Source organism: Falco cherrug, chromosome 4 (genome assembly GCF_023634085.1).
Source record: "Falco cherrug isolate bFalChe1 chromosome 4, bFalChe1.pri, whole genome shotgun sequence".
Taxonomy (NCBI): Eukaryota; Metazoa; Chordata; class Aves; order Falconiformes; family Falconidae; genus Falco; species Falco cherrug.
This window is the reverse complement of record NC_073700.1, coordinates 44234499-44262374: the sequence shown is the minus strand read 5'-3', so window position 1 is coordinate 44262374 and position 27876 is coordinate 44234499. Positions and strand designations below refer to the sequence as shown.

The 27876-nt window shown below is 59.4% G+C and overlaps 1 protein-coding gene across 8 annotated transcripts; it reads right to left on the bottom strand.

The window, feature by feature from the left end:
- Positions 1 to 36: 36 nt before the first annotated feature.
- On the bottom strand, positions 37 to 27156 carry MAST3 (microtubule associated serine/threonine kinase 3). Of its 8 annotated transcripts, XM_055708626.1 has the most exons (30): positions 26883 to 27156; positions 24116 to 24147; positions 23348 to 23546; positions 22774 to 22854; positions 14717 to 14805; positions 14403 to 14475; positions 14217 to 14237; positions 13099 to 13177; positions 12400 to 12557; positions 10596 to 10671; positions 10002 to 10211; positions 9819 to 9920; positions 9088 to 9220; positions 8508 to 8575; positions 8052 to 8137; positions 7716 to 7924; positions 7249 to 7387; positions 6886 to 7018; positions 6610 to 6775; positions 6244 to 6345; positions 5838 to 5960; positions 5396 to 5505; positions 5102 to 5247; positions 4347 to 4579; positions 4016 to 4216; positions 3706 to 3932; positions 3461 to 3583; positions 3173 to 3309; positions 2791 to 2972; positions 37 to 2688 (listed from the first exon to the last, which is right to left on the bottom strand). In XM_055708626.1, exons 3-30 carry the CDS (start codon positions 23392 to 23394, stop codon positions 1646 to 1648), a joined length of 4497 nt encoding a protein of 1498 aa, XP_055564601.1. In that variant the 5' UTR covers positions 23395 to 23546; positions 24116 to 24147; positions 26883 to 27156; the 3' UTR covers positions 37 to 1645. The 8 variants fall into 8 exon arrangements, with proteins under 8 accessions (XP_055564601.1, XP_055564600.1, XP_055564596.1 ...); XM_055708625.1 differs by lacking the exon at positions 23348 to 23546; XM_055708621.1 differs by lacking the exons at positions 23348 to 23546; positions 26883 to 27156 and adding an exon at positions 24891 to 26527.
- Between the last annotated feature and the right edge of the window lie 720 nt (positions 27157 to 27876).

Genomic DNA, 27876 nt, shown 5'->3' with positions numbered 1-27876 from the left:
CCCACCCGCCCCCGGCTGCAGACACCATGCCGTGGCTCATCGCAAGGAACAATTTTAATGCAACATAAAACTTCCCAAAGGTAAGAACAGAGCTGGGCGCTGGGCAGGAAGACATGGTCCCCTTGGCTTTTAAGACATTTTCCATTAAAAAAACCCGTTTCCCGCCATATTCGCACCACCAATGCACGGCTGAGCCCCGCTTCCCACTGTGCTGGTGGTCAAGGGTTGCCCGGTGTCCCCCCCGAACCTTCCCAAGACCTTAATACAGACGGTGGAGGAAGAAGCAAAAGAAATGTCGAGCAGCTCCAGCTGCTCATTTTTTGGGGTTAAGTGGCCCCGGTTTCATGGTGGGAGAAGCAAAATACGGAGCCTGGCACAAACCGCACACGCACAACATCATCTAACATGCAGCCAAAAAATCTGCCGGCTGCTTCGGGGTAGGAAACGCACCCGGTGGCGGTGGCACGATGATGCCCGATGGCAGGGGGGGTCGGCAAACCGGGGACGGTCCCCCCATCACCGGCACGGTGCTCAATGCACCAGGGTGGGAAAGAGCAGCAGGGGGAAAAAGCCGGTACATGCATTATCAAATGGAAATATTTATATCATAGAAAACAGTAGAAATAAAGGGGAAACGCTGGGTCGAGCTGTAGTTTGTTAGATAAAAAGCGAGGGGGGGAAAGGAGGGGGAGAAATTTCCAAATTACAAATGGAGAAGCAGCACAGGCGCTTGCTGAGTCAGGGGTTTTTTTTGAAAAAAAAAAACCAACCAAAAAACTGGCTTTTTATGGATGTCTGTCTGCACCGACCAACGACCACCACAGGGTGTGGTGCCAGGAGAAATGCAAAGAGCAAAAACCGACCCTAAAAATCCTGTTAATACTTGCATCCATTGCTGACCCCATGGGGAGGTCTCTGCTTTTCCCACCTGGAAGGGCTGATGGAGCCAAGTGGCTCCAAAAGGCTCCAAATAAAAATATTAAAAGCTTTACATCTGCTGCACGCTTATAAAATGACTCATATGCAAATAAAATCACCCCTATGCATCCCAGCTTGGACCGCCAGCATTCGGGGGATGTTGCTGTAGGTTTGGGCTTTTTGGTTTAACTTTTTTTTAAAAAAATATTAGAATTATCACCCCAGCAGGGGTTTCTTAGGAGATTTGGGGTGTTTCCAGCTAAAACTGAAGTTAAAAAGAGGGGAAAAAAACAAGTGGGTCTTTGCAAGGTTGGAAAACAGTGTGTCATCTGCCTGGGAGATAGATGCATGGAAAAGCCTGGGACCCCCCGGGGCCAGGTGGGACCCTGCGACAGTCCTGCACTGCCCATTTAGCTTATAAAAAGTAATAAATTAATTAATGAATATTTGCATCAAGTCCTTTCTATACACAGAGGCTGGGGCCCTGCCAGGGAAATGCCACCGCCGGAAGAGCTCCTGCGTCTCTATAAAAATATGAGCATCTTTCAGGGAGTACAAAAAGCCTTCGGGGGAGGTGAAGTGCCAGGGCGCAGCCAACCCGGCCAGCGCCGACATCCAAAATGGCTCCGGGGACGTGTCTCTCATGGATATGTCGCGTGGAATGGGTTTTTCAGGGAGGTGGGATTCCGTGGGGAGCCAGAACTATCCCCAGATGCTGGCATGGGGCTCAGGTGTGCTCAGCCCCACTCCATGTGCTGCCGCGGGGTACAGAGAGCTGAGGACCCCCCGGCTCCTGGCCCCATGCTGGCAGCACCCGTGGCAGCTGCCAAGGACCAGTTGCTCCAGTTGTTCCCTCCCCGCAGTTCCAGTGCTGCTGGGAGCCACGGTCCCGATGCTTGCATCCATCCCACCGTGGGGCAGGGGTGCTGCCAGCCGGCTGCTCGGCGCTGCTGACAGGGTAGGAGCCCTGGCATTCCCACTCGGCCACCACCGGCTCCTGCTCGTCGCTCTCGGATCCCTGCACCGCGATCTGCGGCACGGGGCTGGGCTTGGGCTTTGGCTCTGTGCTGCCCACGCCACCACACTGGAGAGCCGTGCCCTGCCCGGCTTCGCTCTTGCTGCCATCTTCGCTTGCCGGCACTGGCTCCGGCTCATCGAAACTCACTTCTTGAACTGCTTCTTGCTTCTTGAAGGAGTCCCGGCGCTCGGAGAGGTTCAAGCGCCGCATGACCACCACCTCCTGGTCCCGGTCGTGCCTTTCCCCCAGGCGGGAGGCAGCAGGGTGGTAACCATGCTCCCCGGGGTATAGCGGCACTTCGCCCTCCCCAGTGGCCTCCCCATCTGCCGCAGGCATCTCCATCCCCAGCTTGCGGCCACCGCTTTTCTTCTCCGCCAGGATGGTGACGATCTTCTCGGCCGACTGGACGCGTTTGAGGAGGGGGGAGCGGGGGCAGTCAGCGCTGCGGGGTCGTGAGCTCTGCCGGACGATGGTTGGGGGGGACAGGGTCTTGCCCTGGAAGGAATGGGGGGGTTTGGGGTACCCGGGGAGCGGAGATGGGGAGCGTTGGGGAGAAGGTGGGCGCTGGGCAGAGGAAGGGGTACAGGCGAGGGGTGAGGGGGGGATACTGCTGGTGGATTTGCGACGTCCCACTTTGTAGCGTTGCCCACCCAGTTTGGGTGCCAGCCCGTGCAGGGAGCTGGGGCGCACATGGCCAGCAGGTGATGTTGGGGTACTGGAGGCGGGAGAGGTGCTCTGCGGGGACACAGCATCTGCCGTACAAAGAGAAAGAGGTCACCGCAAGGGATGGAAGGACACGTGGCATCCCCACCCTGCCAGGAGCAAATATCCCCCCTTGCCACGGGTTGCGGTACCTGGGGGCAGGTCAGGCGCGGGGCTGCGGCAGGGTGTCGCAGGACCCGGGGACAGGCTGTGCGTGGGGGACTCAGGAAGGCTCTCGCTGGAGGACAGTGAGTGATGGAGACCAGAGGAGAAGCTGCGGCTGGTGTGCAGGACTGATGACTGCTTGGAGATCTTCTTGAAAAGGGATTTCCTCCTGGGAGGGGGACACACAAAAGTGGTGGGGAAGCGAAAAGCCTTGGTTTCTCCTTGAAGCTGGTGGCCCAAAGTCTGTCGAACCAGGGCTGGCAGGACTGGACCCTGCTGGACATGCTGGTATGGCAGAGCCAGAGCATCCCTGCAGGTGTGGCACACAGCAGGACAAATGCCATTTTATCCCACTCCAGTTCCACTCACCTGTCCTGGCCATCCCTCTTCCTGCTCTTCTTACTCCTCCGTGCCATCCTCGTCTTGGAGCTGTTTTTCCGAGCGGGGCCGATTTTAATGGAGGTGTTCTCCAGCGCGGTGGTCCGCAGGGCCACTTTATTTCCGCTCTGGGGGACAGAAAACAAATCACTGCAGCGTGCTGGATCCAAGCACCGGATCCAAACCGGCTCCTGCCTCAGCTGCTGGTGGACATGATGCCAGGGAGCTGCTGGATTGACGCAGCGGTTCCAGGCGAGCTGAGCAGCTCCCATCACCCACCTTCAGCAGCAGCTCCACGACATCCCGGTGAACCAAACCCAGCACTGACTCGCCGTTCACATGTGTGATGAGATCACCCGCTCTCAGCCCCGCTTCCTGCGCAGGGCTCCCCTCTTCCACGCTCTGCAATCCAAAGACCAAGATTTTAATCCGATGCAAATGTCAGTTTCCTCCCGGGGTTTTCCCATCGGGAAACAGTGTCTGGCACTGCTGGTGCCTCCCCACGCGGAGCCCAGGCCACGTACCCAGACCATATGGTGGACAGTATAGACGTCGCTGTCCCCCATGTAGACGCGGATGGCTCGCAGGGTGAAGCCGTACTTTTTGCCCGAGCTGTGGATGATGATGGGGGGCCGCAGGCTGGTGATGGTGAGGGATGAATCTCGGCTCGGGGAGGAGTCACGGGAAGAGGGGTTGGATGAGAGGGAGTGGGGGGAGATGGGGCTCATCAGGGCGCTGCTGCTGAAGTCATCTGCAAATGGGAGAAGCCAGCTCAGCCTGGGAAAACCATGCGGCAACCACCACCCGGCAGGATAAACCGTGCGGTGCACGGACCTGATGTGATGATGAGGGACAGAGCTGAGACGGAGGCAGATTTGGGGACACGGCTGCCAGGCGAGGCTCTCTGCCTGTCCGGCACGTCCTTCCTGCCGCTCAGCCGATGGCTCCCGCCCGGCTCCAGACCCCGGGGAGTCGAGTTTTTGGTGCCGGTGCTGTTGCTCCGGAGGCGGATACGGTTCAGGCTGACAAGATCGGCTGTGCAGAGGGGAGGAGGGAAAGTTTGGGGACATGGAGAAGCCACCTCATGCCATACAGACCTCAGAGCATCCTGCACTGGCAGAGCCAGCCCCAGAGCATCCTGCACTGGTGTCTGCAGCCTACGCACCAGATAATGCTAACGGCTTCACCACACTGCCGGTCCCTGCGTCAGGGTCTCCCAGCACAAATTTGGGTCTCTCCGGCTTGGAAGACACCACACAAGGGCTTTCATCCTCTGAGGAGAAGGCAAACTTGGGCATGGTGTCCAGGCTGTAGGTGCTGGGCAGCGCGGCGGGGCTGCGGCTTCGCTCGTGCCAGGAGGTGTATGGTGTGGAGCTGCAGGATGTCCAGGAGCGGAGCCTATGCCGGGACAGCAGGAAAGCTCAGGATAATCAAAGATGGGCCAGGAGGATGGCATCAAGCCACTGCAGCATCCCGGAACACATCCCACTGATGCCTCTAAAAACCCTTGGTACTGGCAAAAAACCTTGATGCTGGTACATGCTCTCACTGCCAGCACAAACCCTCGATGTTGGCACAAACCCTCAATGCTGGTACAAACCCTCAATAGGGTACAAACCCTCGGTGCCGACAAAACCTCTCAGCACTGCCACAAACCCTTGATGCCCACACAAACCCTCAATGGTGGCACAAACCCTTGGTGCTGCCACAAACCCTCAATGCCCACACAAACCTTTGATGCCCACACAAACCCTTGATGCCCACACAAACCCTTGATGCCCACACAAACCTTCAATGTCCACACAAACCCTCGATGGTGGCACAGACCCTTGGTGCCCACACAAACCCTCCACACTGGCACAAATCCTCAGTGCCGGCACAAGCCCACATCAGCATCGCATCCCCCACCTCACCACGCACCGGGGCTCTGTGCCCACCAGCCGGCTCCTGTCCTCATCTCCTGAGTGCCTGTCCCATCGCTCCTCCTTGTCCTCACTGTGACTGCGGTCGGAGGATGAGAGGCTGAGGTTGGAGTTAGCTGCCAGGAATTCGGAGCTGCTGTACACCTGAAGAGGAGATGAGCTGTCAGCAAGGAGCAGAAATTCGGGAATCCAGATGCTCCAGCATCAGCCAAGACACTGACACTTGGCACAACTGTGCCAGCCGCAGTGCCAAAGCCTCTCCTTTCAGATGCTGGAGGAGGGATTGGAGCACCTTGCTGAAGCGATGAGAGCAGGAGGAGAACTGTCCGATCTCCACAGATGATTCCTCGTCGTTGGTTTCTTCATCCTCCGAATCCAAGTGGCGGTACCTCTCAGAGCGAGCTGGAAGCAAGAGCCAGAGCAGGCAGGGCTGTCACCCTGCCTACAACACACCGTGTCCTGCCCACCCGTGTGGTCCTGGGGGGACCTGCACCCGTGGGGAGCTGTCCTGCAGCTGACAACCTGCTCCCAAATCCCAGGGGAGTTTTGGGGTGAGAAAGTGTGGCTTTTGGTAAGGCTGAATGGTTTGGAAACGGGATGGCATCTGTTTTGTGGCTTTGGTTGTAAAGTGACCAACTTCACCCAGGAGATTTTCATCTCCCAGAGGAGCATCTGAACTGCAGCTGGGATAACGGATTGGCAAAGCAGGGGAAAGGGGATGGATTTGGCCTCACTGTCAAAGTAGCTGGTGTCATCCTCTGACTCCAGCTGGGGGATGAACTCGGCCTTCTGCCGCAGCAGCCCGTTCCAGTCCAGGTGAAGGAAGAAGGAATGGTGCTTCACCTCGTGTGCCCCCCCTGCCAGGTAGAGAAACCCACATCAGAGGATGGGGCAGGTTCCAGGATGCTCCTGCTCCCATCCCAAACAGCACAGTCTCTCCTCCACGCAGACCAAACAGCTTAAACCAGGATGGACCGGAGCCCTGTGCAGCTTTCCTGGGGTGAACCCTGAGCAGGGGACCTCCTCCGAGCATCCTCAGTGCGGCAGGACATGCTTTGGTTTCAGCACCACACAAGCTTGATCTGATTTGGGGTGCTTGGTCACCCCCCCCAAGTGCTGTGTGGGGGCTGCTGTACGTACCAGTGCCCAAGCGCTCGAGGGGACACTGTCTCAGCAACCGCATGATCAGATCCTGGGCATCCATGGGCAGAGCCTCGTCCCCTTCCGGCCACATAATTTCATCTGCAAGGGAAAAGGAAAAAGAGTTTGGAGTGGCTGGAAGAGTTTGGACATGATGGGGGCTGCGATGACACGAGGTCGCAGGAGAAGTCACTTCTGGGCAAGAGGAAGGTTCCCCAGGAGTGCAGCAGATGAAAGCATCCTCCCAAACTGGGAAATCAAAGCTCGAGGAGCCTCCTCGCTGTTCAACTGAGCATGAGATGAAGGAACACAGCTCTCCACGTACTAAGGACAAGTGAATCAAGCAAAGTTGCCAGCGACACTCACCACTGATGACCTGCCCAAAGAGCTCCTCGGGGGTGTCTCCAAAGAAGGGGACGCAGCCCACCAGGAACTCGTAGAGGATGATGCCCATGGCCCACCAGTCAACAGGCTTCCCATAGCCCTGTATGAGAATGACTTCTGGGGCGATGTACTCCGGAGTGCCACACACCTACGTGGGAAGAAGTGGCTGACACCTCTGCAATGAACTTTGCAACAAGTCCCGAGGCTATCCTGGTGTCCAGGGATGGCAGATCCACCAGGCGGGGCAGGACCTTGTACCTGCTTGTCCATGAACTCCCGAGTGTCCTTCTCCATATGCCCTTCATAGAGGTTGGTGGTCATGTTCATCAAGCCGATCTTTGACAGACCGAAGTCTGTCAGCTTTATGTGGCCCATGGAGGTGATAAGCAAACTGCAAGAGAAGATAGGTGGCCCACAACGATGCCGTTTGCTTCTGGGGAGACCTGAGCAGGACCAGCCAGACCCCAGGACCTCTAGTCTTGGTGCAATGGCACAGAGCCAGGTCTTTGGGCACCAAAACCCATGACCTCATTCTGCCTTACCCTCTTGCTTGGATCAGTCCCTTCCCTTCCCCATCCAAACCGAGCCCCATCCTTGCTCAGACCTGACCCACATCCTCACTTGTCAGGTTTGAGGTCCCGGTGGACGATGCCATAGTTGTGGAGATACTCCAGCGCAAGAACGGTCTCGGCAAAGTACATCTTCGCCATGTCGACAGGCAGAGGGCCCATGTTCTTCAGTAATGTGGCACAATCCCCCCCTGTGGGGACATGGGTCCTGAGCATGAGGGGCTCAAGGAGGTCCGTGGGCAGGGCTATGCTGCCTCTCCTGCCAAGCAGGCTCCCAACCAGACACTCCCATCCCTCCTTGGAGCAGTGTTGATGCCCCAGCATGGGGCACAAACGCTCTCCTAGTGAGTATAGCCACCACCTTCATCAAGGTGAGACTCAGCATCACAAAAGCATCTCCTCATGCTTCCCTGTGCTCCCTGGAGCAAAGCAGGGTAGATGTCCAGGTGGTGTTCCCAGTGGTCACACTGACATCCTCCCCTCCTCGCTGCACCATCCAGCCCTGAATCCCATCCTCACCTTCCACATACTCCATCACCATGCAGAGATGTCGCTTCGTCTCGAAGGAGCAGAACATGCTGACCACAAAGGGGTTCTCCGCAAAGGTGAGGATGTCCCTCTCCACAAACACCTGCTGGATCTGGTTCCTCAGGATGAGGTTCTGCTTGTTGATTTTCTTCAAGGCGAAGCGCTGCCGTGTCTCCCTGTGCCTCACCAGGTACACGGCCCTAGGAGACAGCCAGACAGCTGGACCTCAGAACACGTCCTCCAGCCACCAGCAATGTGGGGCTCGGGCAGGGAGGACTTTGGAGGTGTTTACAGGTGGAGACAAGGGCCAGGAACTTCCCAACTCACCCATAAGCCCCGTTACTGATTAGCTTGATGGTCTCAAAGTCCCCCTCACAGGGCTTCCTCCGAGGAATGGTGGCTGAAGGCTGGCTCTGAAGAAGTCACAGAAGGTTTTTAATGTTTCCCGGCATGCCAGTGCTCTGAGTGCAGGCACAAACGCACCAAGCATCATCACATATCACCTCCAAGTGCTCCTTGCTGGCAGAAGCCAACCCTCCCTCAGCCACAAACTCCAAACCAGAAGACCAAGATGCTCTGCAGATCAAGAGCCCACTCTGAGCTGTGTCCACTCAAGCAGCCAGATGAGAGGCTGTGAGATATTACACCTGAACACAGCAGTCGCCCTTGGGGACAACCCAGATTAATGTCTCCCAGCCTGAGACAGCAGAGGAGCTTGGTGTGGGGTGAGGCAGGATGAAGCTGGAGGCAGCAGCCGGATCATGCAGGTGCGATGGTGCTCACCTCACTGGCATCATCATTCTCTGGTGTGATGGTGTTCCCGCTGTCGAAGTGATCCAGCTGGACCATTTCTGCAGAAAACAAGGATGGTTTTCACCTTCCTCATGCTCAACCCCCACCAAAAGAACTCCCCACCAACCACTGTGCTTCCAGACTTGCAGATCCCACAGGGATTTAGCCACACACTTTGCTCGAGCTATCGTATGGAGAAATTCAGGTCATGACGTTAAGAGGTTCAGAACGAGTTTAAACACTTACATAATTCTTTTTTCCATAGTCATTCCTGTGTTCTTTGGGGATTACAGTTCCCCACCCCACCCCCAGGCCACGGCTTCCTATGGATTAAGCGTTCTTGAGCTTAATCTGCTTTGCCGAATGTGTCGGGAGCAATAACGGAGGATGTGGGACAGGCCTGGAGACTTGGACACCTTCCTGGTCCTGCTGTGACCTTCCTCATGACACCAGCTCAGCCCTACTGGTCCCCCAGCCACCTCCCAGTGCTCGTTCCCACTTGCCAGTGGCCAAACTGGGAGTCTGCATCCTGCTGCAGACCTCAGGGCCACCACCCCAAATGCTCCCCTACCCTCCAGTGGGTCCTTGACAAGCCCCAGTTGGCTGATGATGTATCGGGGAATATCGGTTTTAATTCCCTGGCCAACTTTGGCATGTCCCTCTGCAGCTTCCAGGAGATGGTAAAATTCCTCTGGGTCAAATTCCTGGATGGGAAAAACCAAGCACAAGTTGAGAAGTGAGACTTTGCAGGGTTAAACTTTTCCTCTAAGCCTTGCAGGTGACACCTGTAATCGGGACGGGCTCTGGATGCTTCCAGGAGAAAGTCAAACACTCTGCTCCTGTTTCTAGCATCGTTCCCCCTGTAAAGAGTTGATGGGGGAAAAAAGTAGCACCATGAGCTGGCCTTGGAGGGGAAACCAAGGAGAGCACACCAGCAGCACACTTCACCACCACCCCTCTTCCAGCTGCAGGAACCACAGCACAAAGGCGAGTGCTTTATAAATTCAGTGCAACAGCTAAAACCACCCTGAAAATGGGGGAGAAACCTGGCCAAGAGTTTCACATCTCCCTACTCTGCTAGGAAAGCCCAGCTTCTCCTCTCTGAGAAAAGGCTTCAGTGCTAGGAATGGTCTTAGCTCCTTGCTACAGCGTGGCCAGGATAGCGAGGAGCAGCAGCTCCCACAGGAGACCAGGCAAGGTGGTGAGAAGATGCCTTGACTTTCATGGTCTGTGGCCAGCCAGAGAGGACTGTGGGCATGGGCCCTGAAAGACAAGACCCATCAAGAGCTGCCAATGCCTTACCAGGCACTCCAGAAGGCGAGCCGGACGGGAGATGATGATCAGCAGCTTCCTCACCAGCTGGTCGATGAACTTCACTTCCTCACTCTCTGAACGCTCCTGAGCCTACCGGAGAGGAGACAGAAGCCAGGCATCTATTGGTGGCCTCAGGAGATGGCACTGGGCAGGGAACTGCCCCGTACTCACATCTCGGAGCATCTTTTCCAGTTTCTCCTGCAGCTCCATGAAGTAGCGGGAGGTGATGAGAGCTCCCTGGGATTTGGCCAGGCAGTCGCGGGCCAACTCAATGATTTGGTGGTGGATGAAGCCCAGCACCCCATCTGCCAGTGGCAGAGTGCTGCTCGGAGAGAAGTTTGTGATGGTGTCCTGCAGACGCTCTTCCATTTGGGCCGTGGCCTGCAAGGCAGAATGGATGGTGATGCCCAGGAACATGCATCCCCATGCCATGCGTTGGGTTTGGCCAGCCAGGATCTCATGCTACCACCTCCTGCAGCTCCAACATCTACGTGTACGTCATGGCCCCACCTGGGACATAGCTTCCGGTAGACTGGAAAAGCTCCACCAAAGTCTCCAGAGACCTCTGCCTGCATGTGTGATGAGGCAGACCCACAGGTCCCTGCCTCCCCAGTCCATTACCATGTCTACAGCATCCTCAACACCCCCTGGTATCTACCCATGCATTCTATAATCCAGCATGGAGAAGAGGTTGTTCTGGAGAAGATGCTGTCAGGACGCCATGGAGGAACTACCACGCTCGCCCCCTCCAGTCCCAGCAGTTACCTTGGGGAACCTCTCCTTGTAGACATGGTTCATCATCACAACCTCATTATCAAACGTTCCACTCGTCCGTCCAGGGCTGCGGAGGGAGGAAACCAGCTGCGTTAGGAGGTCCAACTCATCTACATCTATGCAGATAGCAAATACCCCTGGAGAACAATTTGTTCCCTCCTCCTAACTCCCAATCCCAAGCGGTTAAAGCTCAACCAAGCACAGCCATCAGCCTTGGGCCAGCACTTCCAGCAGCATCCCTCCCACTGTGCATGGATCTGGAGGTCCCTAATACCTTGTCCAGGGAAGGTTAACCTCCCGTAAACCCAGGTCTCCAAACTCAACCCCACAAAAATCCAGAGCTGAGAGGGGCTGGCACACCAGCCACTTGGCTTCAAAGGGCAAGCTCATAATTTCCTTCCTCTGGATCCAACCATTTCTTGCCATCGTTGCAGCTCACCAGCCAAAAAAAACCCACAAACACCCCAACTAAACCCCACGGCGGATGCAGGGAGTTTCATCAATCCAGGCTTCTCTCTTGTCCTCGTCCAGCATCGCCCCTCTCAGGCCCCTGCCTGGTGATCCCATTATATGAAGCAAGTCGCAGGAGCAGCCAACAGCTCATTAACCACTATATAATAAATGTGGTGATTAAAACCAGACCCAAGCCACTTGCTGCCAGCCCTAGCCCAGCCTTTGCCATGCCATGCTGACCACAGAGCTGACATCTCTTTGGTGAACACCACCTACAAAACCCTGTCAGACAATTAATCTGATTTTAATGAAGTTTCAGCAACATGCAGGGCTAGGGCTCTGCCTCTGGTATAAAGAAGGTTGGGAGTTTATTCAGAGGGAAAAGAGGATTTAACTGAAACATCCCCTGTGAAAAGCACAAGCTTCTGGTGCTGGACAAGTGGAAACATGACCAGCACCTTGTGCAGGACACGGTCTTGGAGCAGCAACGTGGAGCTTGGCAGGTCCATGGGGTCAGTTCGCACAGTGCCACAGCCACTGGCAGGATGCTCTCTCCAAATTCTCCTCTCTCCAGCCCACAAAAGCCCATCCACCTGTGCTCCTTGCTTTTTGCAGAGTCAAAGGCCAGGCTGATACTCATCCCCAGCAAACACAGGTGGGGGATGTTCCTTGACCCAAGCCCAGAAATGGGATTTTTAACCTTTTAATGGCAGGTCAGGCCAGTGGCCTCCCAGCCGTGCCCTGCAAGGACGGCCACTGCTTGGGCTTCTGCTCGGTGGTCCCCTTCTCTCCACCAAAACCTTTGAGACAATTGAGCAAGAAGCTGCAAACCAAGTATTTTGGAACAAATCCCACTTTCTCCAGCTTCAGCCCCAGGAAACCTCACTCTCAGGTGTGGTCTGCTGCCAGGAGATCAATGCCACATCCCAACAGTCGAGAAGACGCTGAGGACCAGACCCTAATGCCCAAAATCACAGAGCTTAGGATGACAGAGTCAAAGACCCATGGCACAGTTTGGGTTGGAAGGGACCTTCATAGGTCATCGAGTCCAACCCTCCTGCAGTAATCAGGGACCTCTTCAGCTTAATCGGGTTGCTCAGAGCCCTGCCCAACCTGACCTTGAATATTTCCAGGGATGAGGCATCTACAACCTCAAGCCATAGCTCCTCCACCCCCCTGCAAAGGGAAAATCCGTACAGGGGTCAGCACCTGAGGATGGGCTCAGCAGGTGCAGGACATCCCAGGAACAACTCATGAGAGGGCAGAGGATGCACTGGATGCGCCAGCAGCCGGTGCATCGTCCCGCTAGCACCATGGGTGCTCCCCACAGTGGGTGCCGTACCTGAGGCTCCGGGATCGTGGGCGCAGGCAGGGCGAGTGCCGCCCCTCCTCATCCGTGACACTCTCCGTACTGCGGAAATGCTTAGAAAGGAAATGCAGCTCGTCAGGGGTGGGCTGGTACGGCAGCTGGTGCAGGCGCTCCTGGGAGGATGAAGATGACTGGAAAGAAAGAGAGATGCAGGGGATCAGGAGACAGATCCAGGCTTCCCAGCAGCGGGGTGGAAACCAGCAAGCCCACAAGGAAAATATTCCTCAGAGTCTCTGAGGAGGCTGGAAATGCTGACGGGCAGCAGGCTCTGTACTTGGTAACATGAAATATGGGCAGCAAGGCCAGCCTGAGGTGGTTTGCACTGCCTGCTCCCATCCCAAACCCTCGTGCTCTCCTACTCCATCTGACTCCACTAAGCCCCATCCCTTGCACCTGCAGCATCCCAGGCAGCTGCAGCCTGGCCGTTCCCTGATCCACGGGATGCTCAACCCGTGATATGCATGGGTGCTGCAACGCCCAGGGATGCTGTAAGCTGTCAGCCGAGCTCTATGGCTTTCTTAAAAGGCCATTTGGAAAGCACAACACAGCTGAAGCTCCTCCGGGAACAGAGGGGCCGCCTAGGAACTGATGCCACAGGGCTTGGGGGACACGTCACCAAAATCAAGGAGTTTGGGTTCTTCTTGCCTGCTGCCATGAGAAAGCAAACGTTACCGAGACAGTGGAGCTGGGGGTGTTGGTCCCATAGCCAGAGGAGGGGAGCGAAGCCAGTGACCACCTTCTGCCATCAGCCCTGCGAGTGCAAACATGCCGATCAGAGACAGGAAAAAACCCAACATCTAAATGCAAATAAATAACATCAGAGTGATAAGGATGGGGACAAGGACACAGGTTTGACTTGAATAATAAAGCCCACAAACCTCTTTTTGGAATGGACTTAAGTTGGGTGTAATAAGAGGGGTTTACAGGTGAGGGGGACTGTTCTGCAACCCCAGCATGCCTGGGGACAGTGACAGCAAGCAGGGTCCCCACAAAGGGACAGCACTGGGGCTCGCTGAGGCAGCAAATCTGTTTCAGACGGAAGAAAGAAAACCCCAGGAGAAGCTGATTTTTAATTAGAGCAAAATTCAGCTTTCTGGGACTTTGTTCTTTGATAAATGAGGATTCCTAAAGACCCATCTCAAGACAGCAGGCGCCACAGAGCAGAGCCCGGTTATAAACAGGAAGGCAAGTGCTCATACGTAGGCGAATGCTTCCTCTTGGAGACGTTTCTAATGGACAGGGCAACCTCCAGGTCAAGACAGGCCCTTCACCTCCCACCGCTGCTTCCCAGGCAGGGCCGAGGACGGCAGGAGCTGGCAGGGTGCTGGATCTGGCACCACCGCCTGTCCTCGCTGCCAGCCGGCTCGCAAACCCCTAGCCCCACAGTCTGGCTTTCAAGTGTGAAAATCATCTGTAAGCCTCCAGCTTTTTTCCATGTGATGATCAATGGGTTAAAATCAGCCATCTGCCCCCATGTGTGTCATTAATTAATTAGTTAAAAAGGATTTTGGCATCTGGGTTTGGAGCAAGATGGGCTGGGGAGAGGATACAGCAAGGTCTGCCTCCGTGGGGACCTGGCCAAGCACCCGTCCAAGGACATCTGCTGAGCAAACGCTGGGAGCGCTCAGAGTGGGGCTGAGCTTGTGGCTGGGGATGATGTGATGGGAACAAGGATATTTCTGCTCTCGGAGCTGCAGGGAGACCAGTCCCAGAGCAAAATTTCCTGCCCAGACATGCATGCAGAGGGGGATGCTGATGCGAAGCAGCCCCAGCCCGGCCCTGGTACTCGCCTGTCAGTCCGAGGAGCATGGCTGGGGTGGTGGGAGGCACCGGCCACGGCAGAGCAAACACCAGGAAGAAAAAAAGCCAAAAAAAAAAAAAAATCAAAGCAAATAACTTGAGATTAACAGCACTGTCCCAGCTGGTGAATTATATTAGTGAATATTAATGGTCTGGGAGGGGGGCTGGGAGCTCACCTGCGAGCAAAGGGGAAGTTGATGGAGGTGCTGGCGGAGAAGTTGCGTGGGCTGTCCAAGGGGCTGCTCCCGGCTGTGGGGAGAAAGCGGGAAAAAGTCACCAATGCCCAGGGTGCCACAAGCAGCTGCTCCAGAGGGAAGAGAAGATAAATCACTTCCCAAGTTATTTCCTCCTGGAAAAGGCACCCGCAGGTGGAAGCCAGCCCACTGCTGCTGACAAGGTTCTGCAGAAGCAGAAGGGTTCCCCACCACCCCTCCAAAATATTTGGGTAATTTTGGGAGATGCCCAACCCACCCCCTTGGACATCCCTTACCTGTCGGCACGGAGAGTGGGGAGAGTGGCCGCGAGAGGGTCGGAGAGGGGGTGCCCACCACTAAGCTCTTCCTATTGCTGCTTCGGCAGCTAGGGAAGAAAAAGAGAGGGAATTAATCTGGGGAAGTAAAGGACGGGCAGGGCTGGATGGGCCTGAGCATGTAGGTCCGCTTGTACGTGATGCCCTGTGCCAGGGGACGTGGCTGCTTTCACCCCATCGATTATGGATCTCTGGCCACAGGGAAGATCTGTCCCTGGTTCAGTGCTGCCGGAGACGGGCCGACGGGGTTATTTTTAACGATGAACTGTCTCGTTGAGGTCCCACTTCTGGTTTTGGCTCGCTGGGGAGGGCAGAGGGAGGCAGCCCCTTGGGCAACAGGCCAAGGGCAGGAATAGCAAAAGGGATGTAAAAGGAGGAAGGGATGGAAATGCCAAGCGGCTGCAACCAGACCTGCTCCATCACGTAGAAAATGTGACACACATACCCCCCCGCCCCAGTCCCTATAAACCTCCCTATGCGTGGGGGTTCCCATGTCACAGCAGAGAGGACAGCTGGTCCCCAACCCCCTGAGACTTTGCGGTGTTGCTGGGCACTTGTGATGCTCCAGCAGAGATGCAGCTTGGTTCGGCAGGAGGAATCCACATGCACTGGCACCGGCTGAAAAGCAGCAGCAAGGCCATACTGATAGCAATGGCATCTCAACACCCTGAACACCCCAAAACTCCCACCCTAGTACCCCATCCCAGCATCCCGCAGAGCTCCTCTGAAACAACCAAAAGGCCACATCCCCTGCTGCCAGGTCTCTGTAACACCGTCTCCATTCCCACCCTCCCAACTCACAAGATTTCAATCCTTCTTGCAGGAATTTCATTTCTCCTTTCCTTGCAGCCCTTCTCCACACCCTGAGACCAAGGCTGTCTTGCAAGCATTGCACAGCCTCAAAAAGCTCACCTGCAGCCCCCTCCCACTGCACGCAGCCCATTTCAAGCCCATTTGAAATACAACGGGCACATTTACGTTCTCTTTCACTCGCCAAGAGCAAACTGCAGCTATCCACAGCACAGAGCAGAAGTTCAAGTGTGAGAACAACCTTCCCCTTCCTCTAGCTGTGCTTCCCCAGCTGCAAAATCTGCAAAAGTGTTGCTGAATTTCTCTGCCAAGTTGGGAACAGGAACCCACATGGATGCCACTAATTAAAGGGCATGGTTTCACATCATGCAGTGGCCAGATACACCCGCAAAATCAGATACACCAGCGCAAAGGGATTCTCCCCAGATCCCAAAACCAGAAACCAGCTGCAGATACATATCTGGGGTGAAGAGGATGGTGTTTTGCAACACTCCGTTCCTCCAGAAGGATGTCCATGGCACTGATGCACAGCCAATGCTGGCAATGTGTGGTCAGGGCTCCACACACAATGCCCAGCACCCCAGCACCTGGCATCTGCCCCACTGTGGGGCTTCTCCTGCTCCCACCCTAAAACCAGAAGCCCTAACTCTTCTGCTAGAGACTGAAGGTCCTGACCAAGCTGGCAACCGGGGAGGCTGCTTCCAACCCCCCAACCCCCCCGTCTGCCAGCTGCACCCTCCCTGTATCCAGGGTGAGGGGTCCCTGGGTGCCCCCCTGGGACATGCACCCTCTGAGCTCACCCAGAGCTGCAGTGGCTTCGGAGGTCTCGGAGCCTCCTGCTCAGCGCTGGAGCTGAGCCACGATGCTGGGGTGGGGGTGGGGGGAAAGCAAAAACCTCCCCCCCCCAGCCACTCACCCCTTCCTGTCCCTGCCTGGCCCCTCCGTTTGCTTTTCAGGCTTGAACACAGGCTTGAACACGAATTGCAGCGCCTACAGCTGCAAACTCAGCCCAGCACCCACGCCTGGAGCAAGAGCAAACCACAGCCTCTTGCTGCTGCCGGCTCTGCATGCCGGATGGGAAACTGAGGCACTGCACACAAACCCACCCGCCACTGAGGCAGCACAGGCAGGGCTTGGCTGACCAGGAGGGCTGCAGAGAGGTTTGGCATCGCTTCACCGTTCAGTCCTGCCGTGGGGAACGGGGTGCATGTGCATCTGTGTCTGGCTGGGGCTCAGGGGGGACATCCCAGGGGACGAGGGGCTCGCTCGTGCTTGCTCAGTTTCGTTTTGGAAGTGAAAACAAACCTTTAATGAAGCAAGTTCCAGTAATGGTGACACAGAGGGAGGCCGACGTTTCCTGTTTCCGTGCGCTCCACCCTCGGCTCCAGCTCCGCAACCATCTTGCACCACTTTAACCCCCCTTCGCCTGACGCATCATCTACAGCTGGTTCCCATCCTTCACAGCATGGAAACCTCAGGCTAGAAACAAGCCTCAGGGTAGAGATGAGCTGCTGAGCCCTGAAGGCAGGAGCTAGGGCTGCTGCCCTCTCTGCCTCCATCACCTAATTTGAGCATTTGGTATCAAAAATGGAGTGTTAAATTGCCGGCAGCATCTCTTGTGTGGCTCACGCTGAGGCTGCCTCGGCCCTGGCGCTGCCATTGCCATCCAGCACTTATTTCGAAGGATGCAGAAAGTGTGTGACAGCCGATGTGACCCCAAAGCCTGGAGTAAAATAATGTGTCACCCGTCCCGAGGCTGCCTGTGAGGAGGAACCGGCACCTCCCACCACCCACCAGCACCCAGCCTCTGCACCGCACGGCCAGGATGTCCACAGGCAGGAGACAGAGCAAAATCCGGCAGCTTCCTGCAGGCTGCCTCCTTGGAGCTGTGGGAAGGGCAGAATCCAGCTGGGCAGCACAACACCGACATTTCAAACGGCTCCGCCAGGATCTGGACAAGCAGCGCCGGGTGGGGAGTCAGCACTGTGCAATGCCGAGGGTCACACTAAACCTCCCAGCCACAGACAGGGCCATCACTGGGACGTGAATTCACAGAGGGATAGCAGCATCCCACTCCTCTCCCACAGAATCCGACCCCTAAAACTTCCCAGCACAGTAGGGCATTGCGCGTCAGATGTCAGCCCGGTGCTCCATGTGGAAAGCCAATGGTTTGGGGCAAAGGGGGTGCAGGGTGGTGGGAGCAGCGTGGCTGTGGTGGCAGGGTCAGGCTGGTAAGGGAGCGGGTGCAGGCTCAAAGGGCAAGCAAGTGGCTCCGCTCCCGGCTGCGTGACTCAGAGCCTGAGGTGGTGCTCCCAGCTCCCTTCTTCCCATGTCTGTGGGTATTTGTCCTCCATATCCCCCAAATGGGCACAGGGTACTGAGGCGCCTGGAGGTTTGAGGAAGTGCCATGGATAGCCACATCCTGGAACAATCAGTTTCCAGTGGGATAAGTTTGTGTTTAACATCGAAACCTGCTAAACCAAGCAGCTGCATCCCAAGTTTCTCCATGACATTTCTCCTCCATGGCTTGTGATGGCACTGAACTTGGCTGCCTCCAGGGATGGAGGCTGGGATGGGGGAGGTTGGGGAGGCTGGGATGGGGGAGGCTGGGGACCGAAGTCTGGATGGTAAAATGCAACATGCTGCCTGGCACAGGCCACACACAACCCCACCACATCTTCTCAACCCCACCAGGCACCCGGCATCGCTCTGTGGAGCCGCTCTGGCCCCTCATCCCACCCCAGCCGAAAGCCTGGCACTGCGGATGCTCTTATTTACCACCCCCCGCAACCAGCACCAAGCAATGTGCTGGGCACCTCCCAAGAGCAAAATCCCAAATCCTTGCAGGGAATTGTGGGGAAACAAGCTGCACAGAGACTTATTTCTTTGCACTACAAGAAACCAGCCTAAAAGAACTGCCCCGCACCATGGGATGCATCCCTGCACGTCCCCATGCTGCAGTTTCCCATCAGTGGGTAGGAAATGGTACCTGTCACATCTGCCGGCACGTTTTTCTGCGGTGTGCAAGGTGTGGGCAGCCACAGGCAGCATCCACGGAGAAGAAAAGCCCCATCAGCCATCAAACCACCAGCCCTCCTGCCCTGCGCCGGCCATCTCAGCCTCCCGCCACGGGAAATTAGGATTCCTCAAACCTCTTAATCCCACTAAAAAACATCATATGCTTTCTGCCCACTGCAAAATAGGCCAGACTGTTTCTCGCTGTGGATTCTAGGAATACTGATGAAAGAAGAGCAAATCCTCTGCCCTTCATGAGAATTATGGCCTCATCATGCTCAGCTGGAGACAGATGACTGCCTAGATCATCTTTCCAATTACACATCTCCCCCAGGGCTCCCCCGGCTCAGCCACCCCAGGCTGGCAAACCCCATCCAGCGCCTTCTCTTATTTATTAAAAGTCCCCCGGGCCCGTCCTCGTGCGCCGGCAGGAGCAATTCCCGCAGACCAGGTGAAGCAGGCACCTTCCCGGGATGGGCTCGGTGCTGGATGGATTCGTTTGCTAAGCAACCGTGTGTCGCTTTGTACCAGCCCACAGGAATATTCAAAGACATTCACAATGGGAATATCTCCCCACTGCCTCCGCACTGTCTTAAACACCTTTATTATATAAAGTCATGGAAGGGGTTTATGCCTCAGCTGGCTGTGGCACCCCAAAACTGCTGGATGGATGTGCCAGCCTCTGCCACCCGCATCCGGGGGGCTCAGCAGGTGCTCAGCACACCCCTCTCAGGGCTGCCAGTGCTGCCTGTCCCCCTCCTCAGGGACACGTCCCACCTACCTGCCTGGGTAAAGCCTGACGTTGCAGCTGGAGACCTGGGGTAGCCCACCCAGCACCCCATTTACGCAGCAGATCCCCACGCTGCCCCAGCCGTGCTGCTGAAGAGTGTGTGAGCCCTTTGCCTCCCCACTTTGCCCCCCAGCCCATGGCTGGCTGCAAGGGACTGGCCCCATCCCACCCACCCCAAGCCCCCTGGCGACCTTCACCCTGGCTCAGGACACGCACCACATGGGACATGTCCCATCAGCATGGTGCCCACCTTGGCGCAGGGGCTCACAGGGGTGTTCCCCCCTTCTTGTGCATGCAAGACACCCCCCCCCTCAACATGCACCCTGCTGCAAAGAGCCCCAACCCACACACACTCCCAGGAATGGCACACAGCACCCCAAAACGTGCATCCCCTAATGCTCCGGGACCCTAAAAGCTGCACCCCCCATGGCAGTGGGCTCCCAACCAATGCAGCCCCACCTCTGGCAACCCCAGCTCTGAGGATGCACCCTCAGTGCACAGCACCCCACAAAAAGATGTACCTATGGTGCACAGCCCCCCCCCCCCAAAACCACACAGCTCGTTGTGCAACCCCCAGTGCACAGACCCCCCCAAACCCATGCACCGTGGTGTGCACCCCAGTGCAAAGACACCCCCAAACCATGCACTTCAGTGCACAACCCTCCATGCATGATGTTCCCACCCTAACCCAAGCACTCCCCCGGTGCAAAGCCCCCCCCCCCCCAACCCACGCACACCAGTGCACAGTGCCCCCAGACCCATGCACTCGAGTCGCCCGGGGGCAACTTCCCCCCCCCCCACGCACACTGGTGCACAGCCCCCCCAACCCACACACCACTTCCCCCCAGCTATGCGCACCAGCGCACAGCCCCCCCAACCCACACACCCTCCAGTGCGCCCCGCCGGTGCAAAGACACCCCCCCAACCCAAGTACCCCAGGGTGCCCCCCAGGTGCAACCTCCCCTGCCCAGCCATGCACACGGGCGCATAGCCCCCCCGAACCACGCACCCCAGGGTGCCCCCCCGGTGCAAAGACCCCTCCCAGCCCAAGCACCCCAGGGTGCCCCCCCGGTGCAAAGACCCCTCCCAGCCCAAGCACCGCGGTGCAGCCCCCGGTGCGTGGCCCCCACCCAAAGCACGCACCCCGGTGCATGGCGCCCCCCCCCCCGCCGCCGGCCCGGCGCAGCGCCCCGCCGGCCGGTACCTCTTGGAGCGCTGGAGCAGGGCGCCGGCGGCCCGCTGGCCCCGGTAACCGGGCGGGGCGGCTCCCCAGCAGCTCGGGTCCGACATCGCGGCGGCTCGGCCCCGCCGGGGCCCGGCCGCAGCCACCGGCACGGCGGAAGGAGGCGAGCGGGGCCGGGGCCGGGGCCGGGGGCCGGGAGCGGGGCCGGGCCGGGCTCCCGCCGCCGCCTCCCGCCCCTTCCCGCCCGGCGGCGCCGGCGTTGCCATGGAGACGGGCAGCGCCCCGAAACGGGCTCGGGTTTTCCATGGAGACGGGGGGGGGGTAGCACCCCCAAAAGGCGAGGGGGGATCAATAGGGGGGTGCCCACAGAGAGGGGGCAGCGCCCTGAGATGAGGTCGAGGTTATCGTAGGGACGGGGCCGCGCCCTAAAGGGGGGTTGGGGCTGGCAGAGGCAGAGGGCAGCACCCCAAAACCGGGGCTGAGGGTTAACACAGAGACAGGCAGCAGCCCAAAAGGGGCTCAGGGTTGCCACAGAGATGGGGCAGCACCCCAGAATATGGTCAGGATATAGAGAGGGGGCAGCACCCCAAAATACAGTCAGGGTTACTATAGAGAGAGGGAAGCACCCCAAAAGGGGCTCAGGGTTGCCGTAGAGATGGGGCAGCACCCCAAAATGGGGTCAGGGTTGCCATGGAGATGTAGCATCTGCCACATGCATTTGTGGGGCACAAATCCCTCCCCCGCAAGTCAGTGGGAGTGGCCCCAAGGCCTGGGGCTCCCTTGCGGGGAGCAGTCCCCCATAGCAGCACCCTGCCGCCCATGGCATGCCACGCTCGGAGGGCGCCCACCCAGCAGCGCCCCGGCAGCACCCTGCCACCTCCCTCCCATGCCAGCTTTCCCGTTTAATCAGGGAGATCCCAAGCAGAGACCCAGTGACATCCATCCTCCTTAGTGCCAGTGACAAAACCCTGTGCGGCAGCACACCAGGGCTGCTGGAGCTTCCCAAGCCCAGTGGGATGGCATCGCCATGCCCACCAGGTGGCCACCAGCCAGTGCCACGGCCACAAGTCCCGATGCTGGTGGGGTTAGGCAGGGTCCCAGCACGGCAAAAGGGCAGCACCAACCCCAGCAGCACCACGCTTCTCCTCGACTCCTGCCCGGCAGCCGTGGAGGCACCCATGGGTGCTGCCAGACTACCTGTCCTCATCCCTGTCCTTGTTCCCATGTCATCCCCACCACGAGCATCCCCCAAAATGCTCTTCCTGACACCTCAGCTGAGCAACTGCGTGGCCACGCTTGTTTTTTCACATGCCACAGCCATTGTGGGCAAGGGGTGGCCATCCGGGACTAGCGACAGGCGCGCGGCAGGCAGGGACTCTGGTGTGCAGGCAGAGCACAGGCAGCAGCCTGGCTCCTGCCTGCCCGCAACAAATGGCTCTGCCTGTTGCTGAGCAGCAGCAGAGCTCCCAGACGGTTCCCTCTTGCCTGGTGCCAGCTGCTCTCCCCAGCAGATGGATGGAGGCATCCAGCGTCACCCATGGGTGCTAGGCAGGCCATAGCTCTGTCCCTCAGATGCCATGGGGCGCAGGGCCGGGGTGTGACTGCTGGGTGCCAGCACACCCGCTGCACCTTGTCCCCAGGGCAAAGCGCAGCCAACACCTGCCACGAGGTCTGGCCACATGTCTTCTGCGACAGCAGCACCCAGCAGGGCACCGCAAGGGGCTTGGGCTTTGAGTGGGGGGCACCCATCCCCTAGAGCAGTTCCCCACTCCCCTTCCCCCTCGGTGGAGCAGCAAAGGTGGATAGGGAGGTTTCCCAGCTGGGATGAAGGCACCATCCCCACTCTCACCCCACTCCCATCACGGTGCCCTGCCCTGGTCTGATTCCAAGACAATCCTCCCTCAAAACAAGGATGCTTGGAGCCTGAGCTTGAGCTACTGTGACAGCATCCCTGTAGAGGGTTCCCAAAATGCACCAGACGGTGGCAGAGACAGAGCCCACTGGCACAGCCAGGTCACTTTTGGGATGTGTGGGGCTGGGGACAGACCCCAGCCCTGTTGTCCCACATGCCCTGGCAGAAGACAGTGTTGCTTTTGGGGCCCTCCAGAGCATGCCTGGGGGGGGGACCCACCTTGCTGTCCCCATCTCCACCTCTCCTTCCTGCCTTCCCCAGAGCTGGCAGCTGTGATGCCCGGGGAGGGTCTGCGGGGGGAGTCTTACCTCCAGGGGTGCAGGGTTAGTAAGGGGCTGCAGGGGCTGCAGGGGCTCAGCAGCGTCGGGCTCTGGCTGCTCGGAGACAAGCTGCAAGGCAAGACGGGCCGGCACGGTGTCAGTGGCTGCCGGTGGGTGCCCCGGTGGCACAGCTCCCCAGAAGAGCTGGGGGGGGGGGGGGCGGAGGGGGCCAGGGACCAAGGGCAGAGGGGGCAAGGGCTGGAGCCAGGGGATCAGGGCTCGGGGGCCAGGCAGGGCAGGGGGAGAGGGCAGTGGGGCAGGGCTGGAGTGGAGCACAGGGGACAGAGGGGGCACTGGGGGGTCTAAGGCTGTGGCGGGGAAGACATTGGGTGGTCTGGTGCTGCCGGAGGTGGCGGAGGGGTGGGTGTCACCGGGAGAGTCCCGGGGCTGGGGATGCAGGAGGAAGGGCTGGGGATACTCCAGGACGGGGATGCTCCGGGATGGGGATGGACCAGGACAGGGATGCTCCGGAACAGGGATGATCCGGGACGAGGCTGCCCCGGGGCCCCGCAGCCCGCCCCTGGGGCTGGTACCGGCGCGGCCCGCCCCAGTTCCGACTCACTCCAAGGTCAGCGAGGGGATCTTCAGCCTGTCCCGCCGCGACTTCATCCCGCCGCCGCCCCGCTCCGCTCCCGCTCCGCTCCCGCTCCCCGCGCCGCCGCCGCCCCGGCTCCCCCCGCGCTGGGCGGCTCCTGCGGGCGGGCGGCAACGGCGGCCCCGCCGGGGCTCCCCCTGCTCGGCCCACGGGCCCGGGCCCGCCCCTGCGGCACGGCACGGCTGAGCACTGCTTGGCTCGGCACGGCTCGGCATCGCAGCCCCCGGGCCGCCGGTGCACCCGACCCAGAGGCAGCCCCGATCCGTGCGGTTCCCAGGATGTGCTGGGGCACTGCTGGTGCCCAGACACCACAGCCCCAGCACAGCTCCAGCACAGCTCCAGTACAGCCCCAGTGCTATTCCAGTGCATCCTGAACACGATGGCCCCAGTGCCCCCCCAGTGCATCCCAAACACAGCCCCAGTACAGCCTCAACATAGCCCCACCTTCCAGTGCCCTCCCAGTACACCCCAATACCACTTAGAACACCCCAACACACCCCAGCACACCCCAATACACCTGCAGCAGAGCACAGCACACCCCAGTACACCCCAGCACACCCCAGCACATGTACAATCAGGTCCCTCCAGTGTCAGAGAACAGAGTGATGCCAAGCCCCAGCGCCATCTGCCACCTGTCCCTGCTGCCCCCCCGTGGTGCCGGTGCCACATCCCTGAGCACATCCCTCCTGGTGACACCCCACCCCACGCCATGGGTGGCCCCACACGGGGACTTACGCTCTTCCTCGGCGCGGCAGGCTCAGCTCCTTCTGCAACAAGAAAAGTGAGAAGCAGGGTCAGAGAGTGGCCCCAGCCATCAGGGGGTCCCCATGCGTGGGACCCCACCTCCTGCCAGCCCACAGCCATGCACCAAACAGTACCCCCACTGCCTGCAGCTGGCCCCTGACACCGCAGGATCGGTCCGCACTCACCGTGCCCAGGGTCCCCCAGCTCTACAAACCACCCGCCCAGGGTCAGCGAACGAAGTCCCCAGGGCTGGTGGCCCCGTGGCCGGACCCGAGAGCGAGGGCAGGAGGGTGGTGGAGCGGGAGCAGCACCCAGCCACCTGGCTGGAGCATGGCCCTGGGGTGGTGGCTGTGCCCTGTCTCCCTGATCCCAGGTGTGGGGAGCCGCTGGCAGCCCCCACACTATTTTTCCAGCCATTGGGAATATTTCTTGCAAGAGCTGTTTGCTTGCAGGTGATGCAACAGGGCAAAGGGCAGCTCTGCAGGCAGGTACCTCAGCCCACGCCATCCTCTTGGCGCGGTGGGTACCGGCCAGCTCCGGCGTAGACTCAGCACCCACCCATGTGCCACCGGGCATGCCACAAAGAGTGGCACAGATCCCACTGGCACACTGCGAGGGGCATGGCATGAACCGTGGCACACCACAGGATGCTGGCATACGTGGCGGGGGCATGTGCTGGCTAATGCACCATCATCGCTCTGATCCTGCACCCACCACTGGTACCCACCGGCTCCGTACCCCTAAGGAGCTTACACACATTCCTGACCTGGGCAGGGAGCTCCCGACGGGCAGGGGCTGCTGCCACCCATCTCAGGGCACGCAGCAGCACCCATGCACCCCACATCTCCTGGGGTAACCTCGCCCTGTCCTGCTGCCCACACCACGCAGCCCCTGTGGAAATCCCGGGGTTGGGGCACGCTGCAACGCAGTGATGCAGCATCATCACCGTGGCAACAGGTGACATCATGCCTGGGCGCACAGGGACTCGGCATCCCCAGGGCCCACGGGTTTGTGTCTGCCCCCGGCGTGGCATGGGTGCTGGGGGTGGGTACTCGGGGTGGATGTGGGTGTCCCAGTGCACCCAACAGCACTGGGTGACCCCAGGCCTGGGTTGAGGAAGGGGGTGCACGGTCCCTGTGTAAAGCAGGAGCCCCCCAGCACCCTCACTCAGCCCTGCCCATCACCCAGCCTAGGTCCCCACTCACACCTGGGGCTGTGCCACCGGCCGCCATCCCCAGAGCAGAGGAAGAGGCAGTTCATGAGGGTTTTACTGCCCAGCCATGTGCAGATGGGACAGAGAACAGACACTCTTGTCCCCATGTCACCCCTGCCCCATGGCACAGTCTCCCCACCCATGGGTGCAAGGGCACAGAGAGGTCCTGTGGCACCAACACCCATTGCTGCTGGGGGCTGCCATGCTGCCATCCCTGGGGACAGCCAGAGCATCCCTCGAGGGCTCTGGGGACCCATGTGGGGCAGTGCCACAGGGCCAGCACCCACAGGGTGCCTGATGCACCCACCCAGCACCCTGCGTCTCCTACCAGCAGGTCCTGGTGGGAGCCAGGATTAACCATCAGCTGATCCCTGTGGGGACGGCATCAGGGATGGCATTGCTGCTCAGCGCTTTGGGATTAGCTCACTGGTGGAAGCCCCTTCCCACCCCTCCTGCCATGGGGATGCAGGCACACAGCCAGGACCCCTGCCCTCCCCTGGGACCACCAGGAGCAATGCCCGCAACCAAGAGCCCTGAAGCCCGAGGCCGTGGCTCTGTCCGTCTGCATCCGTGGGGAGGCAGCTCACATGCAGGGCCCTTTCCCGGGCTGAGCGTGCGGCGGAATGTGGCTGCCCTGCGGAGCTGCCAGCTCGGATGAAGGCAGCACTGTGCCATCCTCCAACCGCCCCGACAGCTCAGGCTGGGCGCCCCGGTTACTGCAGCTCCCCGCTGCGGATGGGGACGGAGGGAGACATGAAGTCACCCGGAAAAATCAGGCTCAGCACTCATCTCTGTGAGCCAGGGCGGGCTGTGGTTGTCACCCCTCCACACATGGCAGTGGGTGTCGGTGTTCCTGTGGGAAGTGGGTGCAGGGTGGGCAGGGAGGATGGATACCCCTTGGCCTGCCAGGAGCAGGAACACAGGGTGATGGAGGGGGCGGCTGTTTGGAGGGGCAAATCAATGCTGGCACAGAGGTTTGGCATGGCCGGCATCGTGTGCTGGGCTGGAGAGACCACGACATTCTCATGAGAGCACCCAGCACCCACACAGGCGGGTGGCCCCCCAGCACGTCGCAGCATGGCTGGGGCTCATACCCTGCCCTGCTCCCGGAGCTGGGTGCCCGGCTCCTGTCCTGACCATCCCACGCTGCCCACACATAGCCCCCATCTCTCGCACGGGCAGCACCCACCCCTCACCTGCAGCACCCACCTCTCATCTGCAGTACCCACCTCTTGCACACACCCCCCCAGAGCACCCACCGCCCACTCACAGCGCCCACTTCTTGCACACACCCAGAGCACCCACCTCTCACCCGCAGCACCCACCTCTTGCACACGCGGCACCCCCTCACATGTCCCCAGAGCACCCATCTCTCACTTAGAGCACCCACCCCTCACAGACCCGCACCCAGAGCACCCCAGGCTCACTGGGGCTGGGCTCTCCCCGGCTCCCCCCTCCCCCGCCGGGCTCCGAGCCACCGCCGGTGCCCCACTCGCCGTGCCCGGTGCCCGGGAGCCGCCCCCCCCGCTCCCCGGTGCTCCTCACCTGGAGGCCCCGGCGCCGCAGGATGCTGGGCTCGTCCATTCCGCCGCGCCCGCCGCCGCCTCCCGCTGCGCCCGCTCCGCCCGGTGCGCCCGGTCCGCCCCGCCGCCGCCGCCGCCCGGTGCGCCCGGTGCGCCGCCCAGCGGCCCTGCCGCGTCACCGGCCGCGCATCGGCACCGAGCCCGCGGCTGGCACGGCACGGTATGGCACGGCACGGGGCTGGCACGGCACTGGGCTGGAATGGAACGGCACAGGTCTGGCACAGCATAGCATGGGACTGGCACGGCATAGGGCTGGCACGGCACAGTATGGCACAGTATGGGACTGGCACGGCACAGCATGGCGTGGGGCTGGCACGACACAGGACTGGCACGGCACAGCATGGCGTGGGGCTGGCACAACAGTGCATGGAACAGCACAGGGCTGGCACAGCATGGCACAGCACAGTCCATGGGTAGCACGGTCTGCTTGGCTCTGAAGAGCTCAGCACGGCAGGGTCCAGCATGGCATGGCATGGGGCTGGCACAGTCTGCCTGGCTCGGTAGAGCCCAGCATGGCAGAGTCTATCATGGCACGGCACAGCATGGGCTGGCACGGCATGGGGGCCTGGCATGGCATGCAGATGGCAAGGCACAGCACGGGACTGGCATGGCACAACACAGCATGGCATGGCACGGGGCTGGCACAGCACGGGGCTGGCACAACATGGCATGGCATAGGGTTGACATGGTCTGCTTGGCTCAGAAGACTCTGGCATGGCAGGATCCAGCGTGGTATGGCATGGCCTGGGGCTGGCACAGTCTGCCTGGCTTGGTAGAGCCCAGCATGGCAGAGTTTATCATGGCACGGCACAGCATGGCATGGCACAGGGTTGGAACAGCACAGTACATCGTGGCACAGCGCAGCATGGCATGGGGCTGGTACTGCACAGAATGGAACCACCCAGGACTGGCACAGTCTTCCTGGCATGCCAGACCCAGCATGGCAAGGTCAGGTA